General features: G+C 28.4%; 2 protein-coding genes across 2 annotated transcripts; both read left to right on the forward strand.

Moving 5' to 3' along the window:
* Positions 1-942: 942 nt before the first annotated feature.
* ldh2 (L-lactate dehydrogenase) lies at positions 943-4,482 on the forward strand. The gene is made up of 2 exons (NM_001279091.2): positions 943-1,711; positions 3,694-4,482. The coding sequence occupies exons 1-2, from the start codon at positions 1,112-1,114 to the stop codon at positions 4,135-4,137; spliced, it is 1,044 nt and encodes a 347-aa protein (NP_001266020.2). The 5' UTR covers positions 943-1,111; the 3' UTR covers positions 4,138-4,482.
* A 9,263-nt stretch (positions 4,483-13,745) lies between these two features.
* On the forward strand, positions 13,746-18,915 carry LOC101265846 (protein NRT1/ PTR FAMILY 6.3). Its single transcript, XM_004244524.5, has 5 exons — positions 13,746-14,048; positions 14,653-14,830; positions 15,008-15,047; positions 15,879-16,450; positions 17,698-18,915. Exons 1-5 carry the CDS (start codon positions 13,931-13,933, stop codon positions 18,560-18,562), a joined length of 1,773 nt encoding a protein of 590 aa, XP_004244572.1. The 5' UTR covers positions 13,746-13,930; the 3' UTR covers positions 18,563-18,915.
* Positions 18,916-21,390: the final 2,475 nt, after the last annotated feature.

The raw sequence follows: 21,390 nt of genomic DNA on the forward strand, positions 1-21,390 counted from the left end.
AATTGACTTGTAATACAAACTTTTAGTTAGTTTCGATAGTTTTTAAAACTTGTGTATATAAATCATATTTTTCTAAAAAGGTGAATATATTTCCCAAATTCTATGGCCAAACACATGGTGAAATTTCACCCAAATTTTCACTCAAATAATATTTGCCAAGAATATTTGAAAATCTATAACCAAACGCTAGCTTAGTTTGTTGTTTTTATTGGCTAGATAAGTCATATTTAATTGTTTTGTACGTTGGTTCAAATTCTTCCTTCATTATAAGGATTAACTTTTTCACGACTGATTATTGATATGTTTCTGATAATAAGGGATTGAAAAACTTTCTTGTTCTAATCTTTTTTTTAAAAGGCAATTGACTATTAATCACGTTTATGTTCTCATGAGCGAGAAATTATTTAGAAAAAATGAATTATTCTAATGAATAGACATTTCTTAATCTAGTTATACTATGTTCTACTAAATAAAGTAAAGACATTTTTTCTTTGAAATTATCCCGCAAAAACTAAGTATAATATGAAAAAACAGAGTGAGGCTGCTTAACAAATAGTTTTTGCTCAAACATTTTCACAATAAGCTAATTTTATTCATCCGTCCAAGTATTGATGGACATATTTTAAAAAGGTGACAAATATTCAAAGATAACATATGTTTCGAAATAATCTTTCTAAACCTTAAAAAAGAATCTGGATGTAACTGAAACTCAAAAGTTCATACTTCATAAAAGACGACAGACTTTTAAAGAGATTTCAGCTGAATTCAAATTAAATTATTATACTTAAAGAAAAGATAATTTATTTCTTTAAAAAAATGATTTAATATTCTTTTTAATCTATTTTAAAAAATTTCTTTATTTTTAAATTTAACTTTTCATTTAATATATTTATATTACAAAATTAAAAAATATTTTAAAATCATAAGCTTTTCAAAAGAGATGAATTGTTATGAAATCTCTGTAAAGACCATTTAAAAAATGCCATGTTGTCAACTTTCCATCACTTTATTCTCATTTTCAACTCAGTGTGTTTACCCAATCTCCTCCTTCAACCAAAGTTCCATATTTTCAGTTTCACAGAAAAATCAACTACACATTTTTTGATCAACTATGTCATCATCATCTTCATTAAGCCTTGATGGTCTAGAACTAAACCAAGTTTTCTTCAAATCAATCGCCAACAGTAACCCGCCATCTCAGACGAATCACCACACGAAGATCTCCGTCATCGGCGTCGGCAACGTCGGAATGGCCATCGCTCAAACAATCCTTACTCAGGATCTCGTCGACGAGCTAGCACTCGTCGACGCAAATTCTGATAAATTACGCGGCGAGATGTTGGATCTCCAACATGCCGCCGCGTTCCTTCCGAGAACTAAAATCGTTGCTTCGGCTGACTATACGGTTACGGCCGGGTCGGATCTCTGTATTGTCACGGCGGGTGCTCGGCAGAACCCGGGGGAGAGCAGGTTGAATTTGTTGCAGAGGAATTTGGCGATGTATAAAAGTATTGTGCCGGAGCTGGTGAAGTATTCGCCGGAGTGTATATTGTTGATTGTATCGAATCCGGTGGATGTTTTGACCTATGTTGCTTGGAAGTTGTCTGGGTTTCCAGTGAATCGGGTTATCGGGTCGGGTACGAACTTGGATTCGTCTAGGTTCCGGTTTTTGATTGCTGATCACCTTGATGTTAATGCGCAGGATGTGCAGGTAAATTCAATATTTTGTGTTTGTTTAAATTTTTCCTTTTTCTTTTTTAATGATCATGAAATCACACGTTTAAGCTATGAAAACGAACGTATGTTGAATAAAACACTTGTGGTCTTGTCCTTCTTCGAACACAGCATAGCTGGAGTTTAATGCATCTTGTTGCATTTTTTTTTGTCTATACACTTCTTTATGTGATCGTGTTTGTACGAGATAAAAGACGTGTGTTGTTTGGACTTTTTAAAAAGATATTGGATTCTTAAAACTGTACTGCATTTAAAGTATCTAACACTCATCCATCCACATTTTGAAGTATCCTATCAACATGATTTAAGACTAATGTATATACAATAGCAATATATCTAATGTAATTTCATATGTGAGATATGGAGAAGTTAAGATATACGTAGAGCTTACCTCTATCTTTGTCGGATAGAGAGACTATTTTCGATTGACCATGTGGGGACAGAACAGGATACGATTTGTCATTATGATGTTGGTATCTTAGCATTTAAAGAGTTGTTCCAAACCATAGACAGTATTCATACAAATTGTGTCACAAAGTTTGTTCTTTTCTACTCATGTAAGCTAATTTATAGTAGAATGATTGTTAAAGAATTGAACTTACCAATCTAGTAACAAAGAGTGGAGCATTTCAGTTGATTTTGACAACGATGGCCAACAAAAGAGTTGCTAGAACACCCTTTTGGGTGGTCCAGTGGTTTGAGTGTGGGACTTTCATATTGGAGGTCTCAAGTTCGAAGCCCCTTGCCAGCGAAAGCAAGGAATTTGCCTTCTGGGTCAAGCTTATCGTACCAAGCTTGTCTAGTGGAGATTACCTCTCCTATATGATTTACGAGCTATTGAATAAGAGTGACAGCAGATTTTCCTTGTCATGAAAAAAAAAAAGTTGCTAGAAGACAATTTTTTAGTACTTAGTTTGTATGATTATCAGCAGACATTTATATTTAAGTTTTATTTAAAAAAAATTGCCAGTAGCTCATTGTACATCAAACATTAGGTTATTTTTGTTTTATTACTTTAAAGAAAACGACAAAAAGGAACAATGTATAAAGAAAGAAAACTAACATATAGGTCAGTCAAGGATGGAGCTAGAAGGTTGCGTAGGTGTTTGGTATAACTCTAGTCCAAATAGTATGTTTATATCTAGAACTTCATTAACTATGTACAAAAATAAATTCAAAACTCAGTGACTAACGTTTGACATCATCATTCTGAATAAATGTTGATAAATAATTAAAAAATTTTAGTAAACAATTTATTGGTATCGGGGCAGATTACTCAATTATCTTATTGGGCAAACCATTAATCGTTAAGAATTATCGTAGTTACTTTTATTTTTCATCGAGTATATTTGTTAAATGAATGACTATGTGTATGCATCCTCAAAATTTTGAACTTCCATAAATTTCTCTCTGTGATTTAATAATTATAAAATTACCAGCTTAAGTAGAGCTTCTGTTTGATTGAAGATAAATATGTTGGTGAGTGAAAGTGAAAAATGGTGCATGAAATGATTGAGCCCGTACCCCTTCTGTTAACCATCCATTAATTACTATTCGATACCAAACCAACCGATAGCTTATTGGTTGGCTAGCGGATTAATATATTTAAAAACCGATTAGCCAATTGGTTAACCATAGTTATCCGCCCGATTCGTCCTATAAGCAGCCCTAAGTACTTGGTTGAGACTATTGAGTATATTTGAGTTATACACTGATACTCAACTCTGTTTTCTGCTTGTATATATTGAAGATTGAGAGAGCTTTTATAATTTGTCTGATTATTAGTTTTTGAAGTCTTATGAAGCACATTTGATGTCTTATAATATGTTTGTATTTTTTATCATTAGTAGAGAACCATACTATGTTGTTGATTCTCTACTTTTTGGTATACAGGAAATATTTCAATATAATGAAATTATGTACTACATCAAAAAACTGAACTTCTTTTGTCTATACTAGGCATACATTGTTGGTGAACATGGTGATAGCTCTGTTGCACTGTGGTCTAGTATTAGCGTTGGAGGGATTCCGGTTCTTAGCTTTCTGGAGAATCAACAAATTGCTTTTGAGAAGGATACATTGGAAAAAATCCATAAACAGGTTGTGCAGAGTGCATATGAAGTGATCAATCTCAAAGGCTACACATCGTGGGCAATCGGTTACTCTGTGGCTAACTTGGCTTTTTCAATCATTCGAGATCAGAGAAGGATTCACCCTGTCTCAATCCTAGCAAAGGGGTTCTATGGTATTGATGGCGGCGATGTTTTCTTGAGCTTGCCTGCACAGCTTGGTAGAAATGGAGTTTTAGGTGTGACTAATGTGCATCTTACTGATGAGGAAATTCAGCAACTTAGGAACTCTGCTGAGACTATCTTAGAAGTGCAAAACCAGTTGGGGATTTAACTTGGTTAAGTTAATAACTTTCCCTTCTGTGTTGCCCGAATCCTTCAAAAACATCACTGGGTGTGTATAAATCCTCCGAAAGTAGAGGATTTGACATGGGTGCAAGCAACAATTTTTGGAGAGTCCGAGCTACATAGTTTCCTTTGGTTACCACTACTTAGTAGTATTGTTGTTATACCATCTAATTTAATTAGAATTTTCTTTTTTTGCAAGATATGACCTGTGTTACATCATTTGGTCCTTAGCATGATGGCTGTTTACTTATGCTGTTGTACTAAAATTTTGGAACATACTGTGACTGTAAAATTTGATGCCAGCTCTTGTAAAAATGGAGTTTCATGTGTACATTTGTTTGTATTTTCTTAATTAGGGCAGTTTTGGCCCTTATTCCAATCTTCGTGCCTTCACAAGGTAGGGATAAGATTCATGTATACATCACTCTTTTCATACCTCGTTTGTGGAATTACATTGATTATGCAATCATTCATGGTTCTGTTGTGAGCATGTCAAATGACACTTAAACTTGTACTTCTTCGAAAACCAACAACCCTACCCCCACCCCCGTTCCATCTATATAAAATTTTAAATATAAAAATGTGACATTTTCCCTTGACGAAGTATGCCACGTAAATCGAGACGAGGGAGTAAGGCCCATTATTACGAGTTCCAAATGGGCCATAAATGGACTGCTACGTTCATAAACAAGGACATAAGTCCCTTGAACCCGCATTTCATATTTGGGAGAAACTAAGCAAATACTCCATAAATATCCCTTTACATTGATATTTCACTAAATAATTACGAAAAAAGCTCTAACTAATAATTCGTTTAATTGATACTAAATCAGTATATATATACACAGTTGTGATATCATTAAGACTGATAATTTTATTTAATTGATACTAAATTAGTTTATATATATAATAGTTGTCATATTATTAAGACTGATAATTTCGTTTATTGATATTATATATTATTATGGTATCATCAAGATTTCGTGTTCACGCCTTACTAATTACTCCATATGTCTCTATTTACTTGTCCATATTTCCTTTTATATATGTCCCTATTTACTTGTCCATTTTAACAAATCAAGAAAGGACAACAATTTTTTTCCTAATATGCCCTTATTTAATTCTAGAAAATTTATAGTACTACTAAATTGTAATGCATGTTTTTTGGAACCACAAAATATATTTATTATACTTGGAGAGTTGCATAATCTTTTAAGTTAATGATAAAATTGTAATTAACCTATGATAATAATTGGTGCCTTAACATGTGAGTAGTAAATAATACTCCCTCTGTCCCTATTTACTTATCCATATTTCCTCTTTTAAATGTCCCTATTTACTTGTTCATTTTGACAAATTAAGAAAGGATAAATTTTTTTCCCTATTATATTCTCATTTAAACTTCTTAAAAATTTCTAAGTTTTAATTCATTTTTTTTGAAATTATATTTAACAAGAATAAGATTATAACTTTACAATATTAATTATTATTATTTTAATATATATACATTTTCTAAAATAGACAACTAAATAGTAACAGAGTATATATAAGCAAGCTCTGATAAAAAATTTTTTTGAATTGATGGATGAGAACCTCAAAGCTGTATGGAACAATGAAACTTGATGATATTAATAATTATTAAATGTTGGCCCAACATTAACTAGTACAAGGAGGAGACACCAGCATAAGAGCCTGTTTGGCTCAGCTTAAAAGTTGGTCAAACTGACTTAAAAGCTGGTTTTTGACTTATTTAGCTGTTTGACAATATTCAAAATAACTTATTTTAAGTTAAAAAAACTTATTTTAAGTCAAAAGTTAAAAGCTGTTGTAGGGGTGTTTTTGTTTTTTTAGCTTATAAGCTGTTTTAAGTTGACCACATTTTTATCTTTTTGCCCTCAATATTTTATACAATCTCCAAATTACCCATATAACCCTAACATCTCTTTCTTCCATTTTTCCCTTTTCACGTTTGGCATAACAACTTCAGCACTTTTATCCAAACGCATAACTGCTTATTTTAAAAATAAATTTCAGCACTTCTAAAAGTACTTTTTTAAAGCAGCTTTTATTAAGCCCATCCAAACGGGCCCTAAAAATTGTTTATGGATATGCCACTTGGCCCTGTTAGCTCAGCCCCACTCTTTCAAATTTATTTTTGGTGATAATTTTAGTGATTGGATATGGTTTAATTATGTTTTTATGTAAAAAATAAATAAATTGAAATAATGTTTATATATTTGAATTTATAAACATGATATTTAAAATTTAGAATTAAAATTTGATAAAATTTAAGTTAAAAGTTATTAAGTTTTGTTAACTCACATTTTAAAAGGTTACCTTTGTCGTACCTCAAACTCAAATATTTTGGATAGTCAACATTAAAAAAAATGACGGAATGAACGTGATTCTCCCATCTTTTTATAAAAAGGGAAAAAATAAAATTGTCATAAATGATATGCAGATATGTTTCGTTATACTTTTAGAATATTAGTGTCTCTGTCGTTCGAAAACTAGAGTATATATATCATTTATACTATTGAATATATACATGTTATAATTTTATTCACAAAATCGATATTTATTAAATATTGAATCAACGGATAAAATTGTGTCACATGTCATTATTTAATCTTCTGTTAGAGTGAAAGACATATGTGCGCTAGTTTTTAGATGAAGGGGCACCAATATTTTTTTTTTCATTTATAATAGCTCGAAATATATTATCATTTTTTCTATATTTGGGCTTGACTTCTTAAAATGAAAATAACTTTTGGCGAAAAAATATTTCTTTTTTAAATGAACCCTACATAATACGAATACAAATTAATCTTAATAATGTATTACAAATGTCAAATGATTTAAAGAGAACTATATATTTTGGGCAGTTGGGCATTAGCTTTCAACATTATTGAGGTTTACAAAAGGAAATCTGGCCGTCCATCTCTAATTTAAAGGGTCAGGATTTGAAGTTGATCCATGTAGTTTTAGATTATTAATGTAATTTTAGAAGAAATTTTTTTTTATTGGTTTCTGTCTAATATATGGTATCCATGTTGGAGTCCGATTAATTTGAATTCGTCTCAGAAAATTTCACTTTTGAGAGGTAAAACTCCGATCTCTATATTGAAGGTGATTGATTACACATGCAGAATCCAAAAACTCTTATTAAAAATAAATACGTACTTACCACTGCTCCCTGGATGATATTCATGTTGCTTTTTTTTTGTACATAAATATGAAAAACAGATTTGATTTTTCTTAAATTTATTTTTATCTAAAATAAAGCATTAATTCAACGAATTGCATTTTTGTTGCTTCTTGTGTATAATTATGTTATGTTGAGTTAAATTGATTAGACATTTATACTTCATTAAATGTTCAACTTAAATACCAATTACTTGTTACGAACAATTATTTCATTTACCAATATGCATGTCATGCATAATGCCAATATAATGCTCATAAGAAAATTAGTTTATAATTATTTTTTTATTAACAACATGTAATTATTTTACCATTTCAATGTAATTTAAATTAATTTTCTTGTCACTATAAAGGGGGAATATTTTCTCTTGAGAAGAGGAAGATGGATCACGAGCAAATATAATGAAGAAAAAATACAACAAAATTTTGCTATTTGAGAAGGGGAAAATGGACTTTGGAATTAATTAATTTTATATATATTACAAAAGAAACTATGAATTGTGAAGAGGAAATTCGAATATGAATTACTAAAAAAAAATAAAAGAAAAAAATAACATTTGAATAAGACAATATCTTAAATTGTTGAATGAAATTGAAATTGAGAAGAGGAAACTCGAACATGTATTATTAGATTAGCAACTAAGGTGGGCAATGTTAATTATTGATAAATAAAATGTTTTTTTTTTATATTATCACAGTTCAATCACTAAACTCTCGTCATTTGTTAGATTCGAAAAAATGTCAGATCATATATGTTTTTTTATACAGTCTTACTCAACATTTCTACGAGAAGCTTTTTCCACAATTCTAATTTGTAACAATAATTCTGATTACATAACATCAATTTTATCAGCTACATCAAGAAAAATCGAGACTCTATTTTTTATATACTTTTAATGTTTCCTTCCATTTATATAAATTAAAAAACAATAACTTTGTCTCAAAAATGTTAATTTCAAATGATTAACTCTTTTGAGTTCCATAATCTAATGTGCAATAATCTCTTTATTACAAATTATAAGAATGAAAAATTTATTTTTGTAAGGTGATTTTAATTTAGATGTAAAATATTATAAAATTCACAATTTTAACCCATACAACAGAACAAATATTACCATATATACGTATAGTTATGATAAAAACTATGACTTTGAGTTCAATTAGTTCAAATGATTTTTTTTATAAAAAAATTGAATTTGTAGTTTGATTTTAAACGTTTAATTAATCAACTTGGGTTCTAAATTAAACTTAGGTACACAATTTTTAACTTTAAATTATTTATATTAAAAATATTGTGGCGGCTAAGGTGAGGTCACAATTGTTTAAGGGTTGTTGCTAAAGTTAAAATTAAAGAGTAATAGAAATCGTTTGAATATATTAATTGTTGTCTGTTTATTTTATAACTATCGTCGATGTAATTTAAAGTTAAATTGATAGAGTAGCAATGGTATTCGAGTGATTCTTTAAATTAAAACTCATGATCAGCATAAAATCATGCGATATGTTTTTGTTTATATAATATTGTTCTCAAAATAAATTTTTAATATCAGATCTGAATTAATCGAGCCACTCGTCAAATATGCTACGCCAATCGAAAAATTAAATAATTGTGTTAAAATATATAATTTATTTTATTTTATTGAATCAGACATTAATTCTAAAAACCTCAGGGGTTGCAACTTGAATGACGTGGTGACAGACAAGAATCAAGGGTTATTATAATATTATTACAATATAATATTTATAGATATATTATGTCAAATGAACATCAAACATTGATTTATTAAAATAATTTAAACATTATAAAAAATATATTATTTTTGGTGCCCCTTCAGCTTATCAAATGGATAAAGGCCATAAACAATTTTCCGAGTCTCAAATATTAAGTAACAAATTATTTTTTAGTCATTTGGTTTTCTATCGATGACCTTATATCATACGAATTTAAATTTATCGAGTTTCAAAATAAATATTAAATAATAATTAAATAAAAAAAAGAGTCATTTTTTTCATAAAATAAGTGCTATATACGATTTTTAGTAGCATATAATGCGTTTCTGATTAGTTCGAATAGTTCAAGAGTAAAATTGATTTTTTCCTTTTTTTGGATGGATTATTTGTTGAAAAATATGTTTTGAGTTATTCGATTGATGAAAGGTATATTTATTTATTATCTGACAAACGATTAGAACTTTTTTATTCTAAAACCAAAATAAAGAATAAATTTTCTATTTCAAATAAATTTAAAATATTTTTAACCTTTTTTATTTAAATTAAATATGAATCTTATAATGTCACGAAGAAAAGAAGATAAATGAAGGACAAAAGATATATGACGTTTTTTTCTGGTTGGATTAATTATTTCATACATTAATGTAAAGAAAATTCTTGTCTCTTGTTTTATAAACAAAATTTGACTATTTTAGCCATAAGCCATTTTAATGAAAAAAAGATTAATTATAATTAAGCACCTAATTAATTATAGATGACATCTTAATTTTAAGACAAGTGGCCAAACATAAGATGTCCATTGAAGATTCTTAAAAGTCGAAAAAGTTAAACATATAAAAAAATAATTAACGGCCCCTCCATGAAAATTAGTTTAAATTAGGTCCACCAATATAATTACTTGATTCATTGATAATTAAAATTAAGCTTACGCCATCCTAATTGGAATCATTAATTATAAGCTATCACAAACTTAGAGCCAAGTATTTATTATATATAATAATTAATATATGGTATAACCTAAAAAAAAAAGTTTAAAAAAAATCTCCCGTTATCCCTATTTTAAAATAACTATTTAATAAATGACACACTTTTTGGTGTTTTTTTCTTTCGTGTAATTTATAAACTTTTAAACTATGGTTTAAATATATTTTTTAAACAACCTTAAAATCTTATAATTAGTACTATTTGCTATCAATAATTCAAATTAACATTATATTATGTAACTCTTTTAAAAACTACCGCTATAATTTTGAGTAACTATAAAAACTTAATTTATTTTATTGAGTCACATCAATTTTTTTCTCCCAAAATTTAGTTAAACTTAAAAAGGGGACATTTGCATAAATTAGTCAAATAAAACATTTAATTTTTTAAATTCTTTTTGAGAAACTTACGTAAAATATACTATAATAACAAAAATATTTATCATTTATAGCAATAATATTTTTTTTTCACTTGATCACTTTTAATTCATTTATAATACAAGTTTAATTCATATTACAAAAAACAATTATTTATTTATGTATAATACAAATTTTAATGATAAACAATTCATTTATCACACATTTTAATTCACATATAATACAATGTGTCAAATTTTTACCAAACAAACATAATTATTTTAAATACAATTATAACTCATATATATAATTCACGTTTAATACATATGACAGATTTTAATATAGTATTACTATAAATGTCAATAAATAAAAATTATTGCTAAAATCAATAATTATTTATTAAAATATATCGTAATTTTTTTTTCTAACCCTTATCCAGCAGCTAGCTAATTATAACTTGTTAGACGTGGGCAAGTTCTTATATATCTCTATCTATATCTCTCTTCAATTATAAATCATTTTTCTATTAGTAATAAAATCAAGAAACCAAAATTATTGGAGTGGACTTTTCAATCAAAAAAATTATTTTTTTGAAAATTGTATGATAAATTTTTTAATTTATTTGTGACTGGCTCTTGGACCTCGTGAAAGAATGGGAAGAAAATTATTTTTCTAATTTTATTTTATTTTATTTTTACAAGTCCACTTCGATAGTACTATTTACTAATTATTTTAGTTTTTTTGTTGACACATGTATAATTTGTAGAGTGATGACTAAATAAATTTGTTATTATTGTTTTCTAATGACTTTGATTAATACTAGTCATGGGTGGATGAATCTATTGTTAAGATCAATAATCCGAATTTATTAGCTAAATAATAATTGACACTTATAATTTGTCTAGTCGTTTTTTGCGAATTTTCATCGAGTTATATAATGTTTATAATTTTAGTGTGATAAATTAGAAATTCAAAATTTAGAAACTTCTTGTGTGACGATATTTGGACAATAAGATGAAGGAGTGTAATAAAAAAAAAATTAAACTCTATTTTGGTGAAGTATGAACCATCAAATTAAAGTATTATTTTTATACCCGTTAAAACAACACACTTATCGAGTCATGAAATAAATCTCATTCATTATGATTAAATTTAGTTTCAGGTAAAAAAATAAATTCACATCAAATAGTAAAGTATTTACTAATAAAGGTGCATCTAAAATTTCTAATTTAGAATAAAAAAAGTAATACTTATACTGGCATGTTAGTAATTATATACATGCCAGTAATTATATACGTATGAAATTAGATATGAAAGAAAAATAATTTTAATTTCGAATTCCTTTAATTCTTTATTTCGATCCTTATTTTTTTCCCTCGTTTTTTTCTTTATTTTGTGAACGTTGGATTTGGTAAGTCAACACCTAAGATTGATTTATTTTTTCATTATAAGAGACACAAATTATGTGATCGAAAATTTATTGGTATAATTCATATAAAATAATGTCTTCACAAAGAAATCGTTTGCATTAAAAACAGTCCGTAATATGTAATTCTGTATAATTTATATTTATAAACTAAAATAAATTAACAATAAATCTAATTGATTGTTTGTATGAAGATTCACAATTTTATTTACTGAAGTTGTTTTTTATTGAAGAAAAATGTATATTAAAGTAAAAGCATATTGTAAACAAGAAATGGTCAGGAAAATGAAGTTTTGATCCTTGAAACTAATAGTGCGAGAATCAGAAATTTCATTAAAGACGATTTCAAGTAAAATGAAATTAACAGATGTATTTATTAAAAAAAAAACAACTAATGATATATTTTTTTAAGTTAATTCTTTTTGTGTATAAGGATACATTTTAACATTAATTTGATGAAAATGAGATTAATTATAGATGAGAATTTTAAAAAACATGTGTAACATGTTAATTGTTGTGCTTGTTGCCATCTATTTTAAAGAAAATTGTTGTGCTGGTGGAAGAAGGACCTTGAAAATTCTATCAGATAAAATTGGTTTGGAAAAGAAATACAATCAATGTTTGTGTTAATCATTTAGGGTGGGGTTTGAAATGAAATTTAATAAAATTCAAAAATAATTTAATTTTACAATTTAATCATAATAAATGATATTTTACTTCGTAACCATGCAAATAAGTATATGATAACGTCTTTAAATTCTGAATCTCGCTTCAGAAGATTTCTTTCTCTCTCTTAAAAATCTACATCCAGTTAAATACATTCAAATACCATATTTGATTTTCTTTCGAGAGACAAACATATGACGATCAGATACAAATTACCGAGAACCATATAATTCATCTAAAAACTTTAATACTAAATCATATAATTATTAATAGTTCCAGTATTTTGAGTGAATCCCTACCACAGAATGATTAGATGGTTTAGTTTTTGTCAATCAATAAATTCCATACAACTACTTTAAATCATTTAATGGCTAGCAACAAAAAATCTAATAGTTGCATGCCATAAAGTCCCTATTTCTGTATATGATGAAGATTACATTGCATGTTCTAATATTGATGCACATGAGTCATGACCAATTTCTTGAAGGCTACATTTACTCACAAGATTCTTATATGAGTGTACAAAATCTTTGGGATATATATGCATGTTGTGTTAAAAAAAAAAAGTAAATTCAATTGATATATATTTTCGATAACTTAATTTTTTAGATGAGTTAATCCCACATTTACGTATAGTTGTATGTTATAACAGATAAAAGATGTTAAATTCAAATTTCACGAACACTCACAAAGCAAAAAAAAAAAATTCATGTGTTTGACATATGAAAAAATAGTAGGCTCACGTACACACACGAGAGGGTGTGTTACGACATAAAATAATTTGAAGTAGATAAAAAATATGTTAGATCTCTTTTTAAAAACGTTTGCATGTGATGGTTAAATGCTTCAATAAATCACAAAAACTACGTCTCATTCCTAAATAAGTTTAGATCGACTATATTAATTCTCACTGATATCTAACTAAGTATAACTCTTTGATGCCAAACTTACCACATTAATCCTCTTTTATATTTGGACTTGAGGCTGACAATATGATCAAGCTCATGTTAGAAGAGTTTATTCGATACAAATATTATTTTAAAAAAGATAATTTCCTATCCAACCAAAAAAAAAAGGTGTGTGTGTTTGGGGGGTGGGGGGGGGGGAGGCAAAAAGGAATGACAACCCTGGGGGAGTTGCTACTACCATTGAAAGTAGACCATGTTGAATATAAAATTTCAAATGTATTAAAAAAAGTGGCTAAAATAGCAATTGAGTTGTCTCATGGCCAATGTCTATAAAAGGGTAATGGAATCATTGAATCTATACCATGGCCTTTGTATCATCAATCTTCTTTTAGCTCTCAACAAAAATAAATAAAAATACACCTTTCATTTTTTTTTTTAATAATTCTCATTGCTCATTGGATCCAATTTTGTGGCTAAAAAGTAAATATTAGAATATTTGCAAAAATGTCACTTCCTGAGACACAAAATGATGCAAAAACTCTCCCTGATGCTTGGGATTACAAAGGAAGGCCATCTCTTAGATCCTCCTCTGGTGGTTGGGCAAGTGGTGCAATGATTTTAGGTGTGTTGGTTTTGCTTTTTCTCTTCTTTTTTTTTCGAGTTATCTGGTGTGTAAGCACAACATTTCTGGTTAAGTTAGTTCGATAACTCAACTTAAAAGTATCGAATTTGATTGATATATCTTTTTTTCTTTCTTTTGAGATGGTACTCTAGCGAGTACCTACCTATCTCGTAGGACATTGACTCGCCTACAAGAAAAAGTGTTTTGATATAAAATCATCATGTTAATGATGTGATTATTCAAAGGTGGTGTTGTGTGTAAACATTGATATTTTTGGATCATATTTAATTTATCAAACCCAACTTAGAAGAATCGAACTCGATGGGTGTCTCTTTTTTTCGTTTTGGAGGATACTTAACTCGTAGGACCTTGACTTGCCTACTCGATTGAGTCTTCTATGGTTACACAAGAAATGGTGCTCCTATATTTGTTTTAGTACTTGTGCTTGTTCACGAGACAAATCTGACATCTTATCTTTCAAATATTCAAAATACACAATCTTTAAATTTTGAATCTGTCACTCTTTATTCTCGAATCTTTTGCCTTTAATTTTATTTTATTATTATTTCATTAATGTTTTTGATTTTTTAAAAACAAATAATAGGTGTTGAAGCTGTGGAGAGGCTAACCACACTAGGTATTGCTGTAAACTTGGTGACTTATTTGACTGGAACTATGCATTTAGGCAATGCTACTGCAGCCAATAATGTCACCAATTTTCTTGGAACTTCTTTCATGCTCACTTTGCTTGGTGGTTTTATTGCTGACACTTTCCTTGGAAGGTTCGTATTTATTAACGTGTTATAGCATGTTACTTATCATTTATTATAACTGTCACCATGCAATAATGTTACTAACGTGTCAAATTTATAATTATCTTTTACGAGATATTAGTTTTTTACACCTGTCATCGCGTAAAATTACTTAAATTCTTATTTATTTATTTTTTATAAATGCAGGTATCTTACAATTGGAATATTTGCCACAGTTCAAGCAATAGTAAGTGTCCAAAAATAAATAAATCAATCAATTCATTCATATTTGAGTGTGTTATTATCACATTGGACTTAACATAGTCATCAAACAAGACTCTTTCTTTGGTCATAAAAATCAATAATTTTAATCCTTCTAATTATGTGGAAGTGTGTGATGAGGAATCTCGAATTGATTTAATTTCATTAAAAAAAAATAATTAGTAATATTATAATTGTTGTGAAGAGGAAATTGGAGAAAGTGAAATTTTAAATGACAATTTGGTTTAATTAATTTGTTGTGAAGAGGAAAATCGAACATGTATATGAAGAAGATCAATGATGATTGGATAAAGAGGAGGGAGGAGGAAGAACATTTCTTTCGTTAGCTAGGTCAATGATCATTCTTTAAACTATCGACTATCGATGCATATAAGTTAATTTAAAAGAAATTAATAATAATTTTAAAAAAAATTCAACTTATATATTAACAGAATATTTATTTTTATAACGGTCATATATTTTAAACTGTTATAGTAGATTATCTACAAAGATGAATAGATGGTATTAAATCATAAACTAATAATTTCAAAAATATGGTGAGGTGGGTCGATGGTAAAAAAAAGTTAAACAAAAAGTCTGAAAAACAGAAACAATCTTTCTACTTCACATAGGATAGTTAAGAATGAGACTTGCGGATACCTCACCCTCCTGAGATCACTGGATATGTTATTGTCGATTACCTATACGTATTTACTATTAGTTGACTTGATATTATAAACTACTTGTGTATTGTCATTTATCAGTATACATAAGTTAAATTCTAACGAAAAAAATTATCCTTTGTTATGATGAATAGGGTGTTACAATCTTGACCATTTCGACCATAGTCCCAAGTCTGCGACCACCAAAATGTGAACAAGGTAGCTCATCATGCATCCCGGCTAACGGCAAACAACTCATGGTCCTATACATCGCGCTATACATGACCGCCCTTGGTACGGGCGGTCTAAAGTCGAGTGTATCGGGATTCGGGACCGACCAATTCGACGATTCGAACGAAAAGGAAAAAGGACAAATGATAAAATTCTTTGATTGGTTCTTTTTCTTCATAAATGTTGGTTCACTAGGTGCAGTCACAATATTGGTCTATGTACAAGATAATTTGGGAAGAGAATGGGGTTATGGAATTTGTGCATGTGCAATTGTTATTGCACTTGTATTATTCTTATTTGGTACAAGAAAGTATAGGTTTAAAAAACTTGTTGGAAGTCCATTAACACAAATTGCATCAGTATTTGTGGCTGCTTGGAGAAATAGGCATATGGAATTGCCATCAGATTCATCACTACTTTATGAAATTGATGACAATGTTTTTGGTGAAGGACACAAAAAAAGAAAGCAAAAATTGCCTCATAGCAAGGAATATCTGTAAGTTCTTTAGTTTCTCCTATCTTCATTACTGAAAAAAACGCGAAATTCTATCGAACGTCTCTCTTAAAACATATTTTGTTTTAACTTAGACTATGTTAATGTTATTCACGCCATCAACTAACTACTACTCTTAATATGTGAAACTAGTTATTAATATCGATAAGTTCTTTAGTTTCTCCCATCTTCACTACTGAAAAAAACGTTAATCTCTAACGAACGTCTCTCTTAAAATATATTTTGTTTTAACTTAGACTATGTTAATGTTATTCACGCCATCAACTAACTACTACTCTTAATATGTGAAACTAGCTATTAATATAAATTAAAATAAGAGAGTAAATCCATTCTAGTAATAAGTTAGATTATATTTGATAGTGTGAAAATTATTAATCAACACTCATAGTTTTATGGACTATGATTTTATTTTATTTTTTGAATTCTTTATTTTTTGTAAAAAAAGTAGATTCCTTTTTGAATCATGAAAAAAAATTGGATGAAGGAAATTCATTGTAAAGTTTCAAGGGGACTAATAATAATTAATTAATATAAACCACAAATGAGAAGTTTTTTTAATTGAAATATTGACTTAGTCACTTGCATTATTTTGCATAATATTTTTTTTTTTAAAAAAAAAAGTTGGTGCCAAGTTGTGAACTTATCCCCAATCCCAATATTATAGAGTTGGCCAATCTTTGATAACAACCATTAACCAAATTAATCAACATTTCATTAATCAAATCCCTATAATTATCTCTATTTTGAAATGGAAAACCTATTAAATATTGTGAGATACTTTGATATTTGACTTACTAATATTTTATTACTTATTATAACATGTAGAGCCACTCCAACTTTATTTTAATGCTCTTGTTATATTTTATGTTATATATACTAATAATATAGCAAGATTTTTTAGATAGTAAAATATTAAAGCACGTTGTTTTCTATTTATTTTAGAATACGTATCAATGTTATTAAATAAAGTTACACGCACCAATTACTTGATTTGATTGTGTAAATATACATTATATGGTCGGTCCTTAGAATTTATATGGATCTTAAACTTCAAAATAGCCGAACTTCAGTACGAGTACTACATACAAAACCAAAAAAATGCACATCATATTTTTATAATCATGTATTATATGTGTATATCATGTATAATTTGTGTATATCATGTATAATTTATGTATATCATGTATAAAAAGTAAATCGTGAACCCGATTTTGTTTTTATTTTTTCAGATTCTTGGACAAGGCAGCCATTAAGGAAGATGGACTTGAAAGTAATGTTGTGAACAAGTGGAAAGTTTCAACATTAACAGATGTTGAAGAAGTAAAATTGTTATTCCGAATGTTACCAACTTGGGCCACAACCATTATGTTTTGGACTACCTATGCACAAATGACCACATTTTCTGTTTCACAAGCAACCACTATGGATCGTCACATCGGTAAATCCTTCGAAATCCCGCCCGCCTCGCTCACCGCGTTCTTCGTTGGAGCCATCCTCTTGACCGTAATTTTCTACGATCGAGTCATCGTTCCGATTTGTCGACGTTTCGCTAACAAACGCCATGGACTCACCCCATTGCAAAGAATTTTCATAGGGTTAATCCTTTCAATTATAGCCATGATTGCATCTGCCTTAACTGAGGTTAAAAGATTAAACACCGCCCACTTAAATGGGCTTACAAATGACCCAAATGCCACAATTCCATTAAGTGTATTTTGGCTAATTCCACAATTCTTGCTAATTGGGGCAGGTGAAGCTTTTACATACATTGGCCAATTGGATTTTTTCTTAAGAGAATGTCCAAAAGGTATGAAAACTATGAGTACTGGCCTATTTTTAAGTACCCTAGCATTAGGGTTTTTCTTTAGTTCAATTTTGGTTACAATTGTACATATGGTTACTGGGACAAAACATCCATGGATAGCTGATAATTTGAATCAAGGGAAGTTACATGATTTCTATTGGCTATTGGCAATATTGAGTGTGTTGAACTTGATGGTTTTCTTGTATACGTCGAAAACGTACGTGTACAAGGAGAAGAGGCTTGCAGAAATGGGGATTGAACTCGAGGACTCTGGACCAGTTTGTCACTAAGACGTACAGGATCACACTCTGTCACTACTAGAAAAATGTGAATTCAGTTTCACATTTTTCAACAACAACAAAAAAAAAAACACTTTCTTCTTCTTCTTCTTTTTTTTTCCCTTCTTTTTTGGGCTTTATAATTAACTTTTGGTTTTCTTTGATTGAGCTTGAATAACTCTTTATTGGGAGAGTTATGTAATATAACAACTTTGTTTTATAATATGTACAAAAAGATGGAAAAGAGCTTAGGTAATGAAAAATTATAGAGCTCTTTTCCAGTGTTTTTATTTTTTTTTCTTTACTGTATATCATAATAATGTAATGCAATGCAATGCGATACATGAATTTCATGATTTGTGAAATCTTTTTATTTTGCGTCTTATCTTCGACTTATTTTTCATTTCCTTTTAAATCAAATTGGTTACATGTCACATAATTTTTCATTATCCTTTAATTGACATCTAGACATTAAATTAAAGTTTAGAGGACTTTGAACTTGAATTAATCGAGTTAATAAATTTTAAATATTTGATCATTTTATTACATAGGCAAGTCCTTGTTATGGGCTAAATGTTAGAAGGAAAGTTTCATTTCTCATTAAATGATTTTGCCATTTTATTGATTTGAAAACCTCTAGCTAGATGTAGTTGTTAATAGTCATTTATCAAAGAAGAGATCATAAAGGTTTCTTTTTTTAGTAAATTAAAAAGGTTTTATTTGTAGTTATCAAAGAAGCTACACTAGACAAGTAAGATTTACTCAAATAGTTTACTATCTTCGGTGTCGATATTTAATTAGTCGAATATTCAAAATCATATTGAAAAATAAGTACGATTAGTTGAAGGTTCAAGTCATACCGGAGAATAAATGAGATCTTGAACCTCCTTTTAAGTGGGTGGAAAAAGAAAAAAAAGAGGTTTGCTCAAGTAAGATGAATAAATCTATAACTATGCATAAAAGTTGTTCATTAACTGTTCGAGCACAATGTATAGTAAAGTCGTGGAAACGCTTGTTTCTTCCATATTTTGGACCTTAGCTTCATGGAAGAATATGTTACTTCTGAAACACGGAAGAATTGAAATCTTAGATCAAAACATGAAATAATTTTTTCACGTAAACCTAAATTAATAGACTTCAATATGAGTACATGAGAATTGGTGGGTGAAAATATTACCAACTTAAATCTATAATATAGTTTATTATTCAATATAAATTTTATTTAGTGTTTCATACAACTAAACTCTAGAGCTCTTTTTCGGTGTTTTCTTTTCTTCTTACTCTATATCATAATAATGTAAAATATAATGCAATACATGAATTTTATGATTTGTGAAATTTTTTTTATTTCGTCTTATCTTCATCACATTTTTCATTTCCTCTTGAATCAAATGGTTTACATGTCATCACGTAATTTATGATCTATTAAATATTTGTCTTAAAAAGATATAATAGACGTCTGACGAAAATATAAATTACCTAAATATACAACTTATTTTATAATATTCTTTAAAATTCTCTATTATTTGAAAAAATTTCAAAAATCTCTATTCTCTTTTATTCTCATTAACATCATTTACGCAATATATCGGTCGGATATATTAATATACGCCATGTATTCGAACATAATATATTATTTTACGCAATGTATCGGCATGATACATCACTATACACAATGTATCAGAAAGCTGAGTAATAGAGTTGCCATGTATTGGGAAAATGAGCGATATATCTGAAAATAGAACGCGAAGTATCAAAATGTTTTTGGGATGTATTCGGATCCCACCACATTTAAGGAATTTTTATAATTCTAAAAGAGTAGAAATAGAATGTTATTAACTCTCTATGAAATTTGTATAAAATTTTCCGAAATTTTGTATGATCTTAGTTGTACCTAAATGGATTGACCTTGGGCTACATAAGTGGGCCGGTTAGGCTTAAACCACAAGCCCAAGAAGAATTGCAAAAATAATCACTTAAAAGAACCATTTTAAAAAAAATAAAAAAATAACCCTATAATTATCTGAAACACATAAAAAAAATCCAAATTCTTTCGATTGGCTTAACAAAGTTTGTCAATTTATCAATTTACATGTTAAGTTATTAAAAAACGTCTCAAAAAAATAAAATAAAAAATCTTCTTTTTACAATAAATAATAAAAGATTCTAAATAAGGTCAGTTTAGAATCAATTTTTTTACATTGATTCCCCTCTAAAGTCAACATATTAATTAGCTTGTTAATTAATTGATGGAAACTTCTTACCTAATGGATTTTAATGTTAATTAGTACTTAATCCATTTGGATAACTACGTCAATTAACAAATTCAAATTCATAAAATATGCAAAATATAATATAAAATTAAAAAAAAAGGATAACAAAATAAAAGGAGTATGAAAAACAAGACAGAAATTTTTTTTTTTTTATAAAAGCGAGAGAGTTGAAATAAGAAAAGATATTTTTATTGTAATTTTGTGAAAAGACTCATGTATATATATTCTGAACGATTCGAAATAAATTAATTTTTTTCTTTTTAATATATTTTTCTTGTTCAGAAATATCCTCCAACTAGCAGAAGTTTAAAATACCATTTTTATAGTAGACAACAAATAATTAATTATAAATTCGACAAAAATAAGTGATTATCCTTTGCTAATCACACCCGTGAAGCAAACCGACACAAATTTAAATAATTAAGAGTAATTATAATCCACTAATTTATTTTAGTTTAACATCAAGAAATTAATGAATATTTAAATATGAATCCGCTCGTAAAATGACAAAGCTCAGAGATTCTATTTATCATCGATGTAAAATATTTCATTAATTACTATCCTCAT

The sequence above is a fragment of the Solanum lycopersicum genome, chromosome 8, assembly GCF_036512215.1.
Source record: "Solanum lycopersicum chromosome 8, SLM_r2.1".
NCBI classification, from domain to species: Eukaryota; Viridiplantae; Streptophyta; class Magnoliopsida; order Solanales; family Solanaceae; genus Solanum; species Solanum lycopersicum.

Bases quoted from the DNA above. Each gene is read 5' to 3' on its own strand.
- ldh2 (NM_001279091.2), top strand. From the start codon at position 1,112: ATGTCATCATCATCTTCATTAAGCCTTGATGGTCTAGAACTAAACCAA. The intron at 1,712-3,693 runs GTAAATTCAATA...TGTCTATACTAG, and splicing joins TTAATGCGCAGGATGTGCAG to GCATACATTGTTGGTGAACA.
- LOC101265846 (XM_004244524.5), top strand. From the start codon at position 13,931: ATGTCACTTCCTGAGACACAAAATGATGCAAAAACTCTCCCTGATGCT. The intron at 14,049-14,652 runs GTGTGTTGGTTT...AACAAATAATAG, and splicing joins AAGTGGTGCAATGATTTTAG to GTGTTGAAGCTGTGGAGAGG. The intron at 16,451-17,697 runs GTAAGTTCTTTA...TTATTTTTTCAG, and splicing joins CCTCATAGCAAGGAATATCT to ATTCTTGGACAAGGCAGCCA.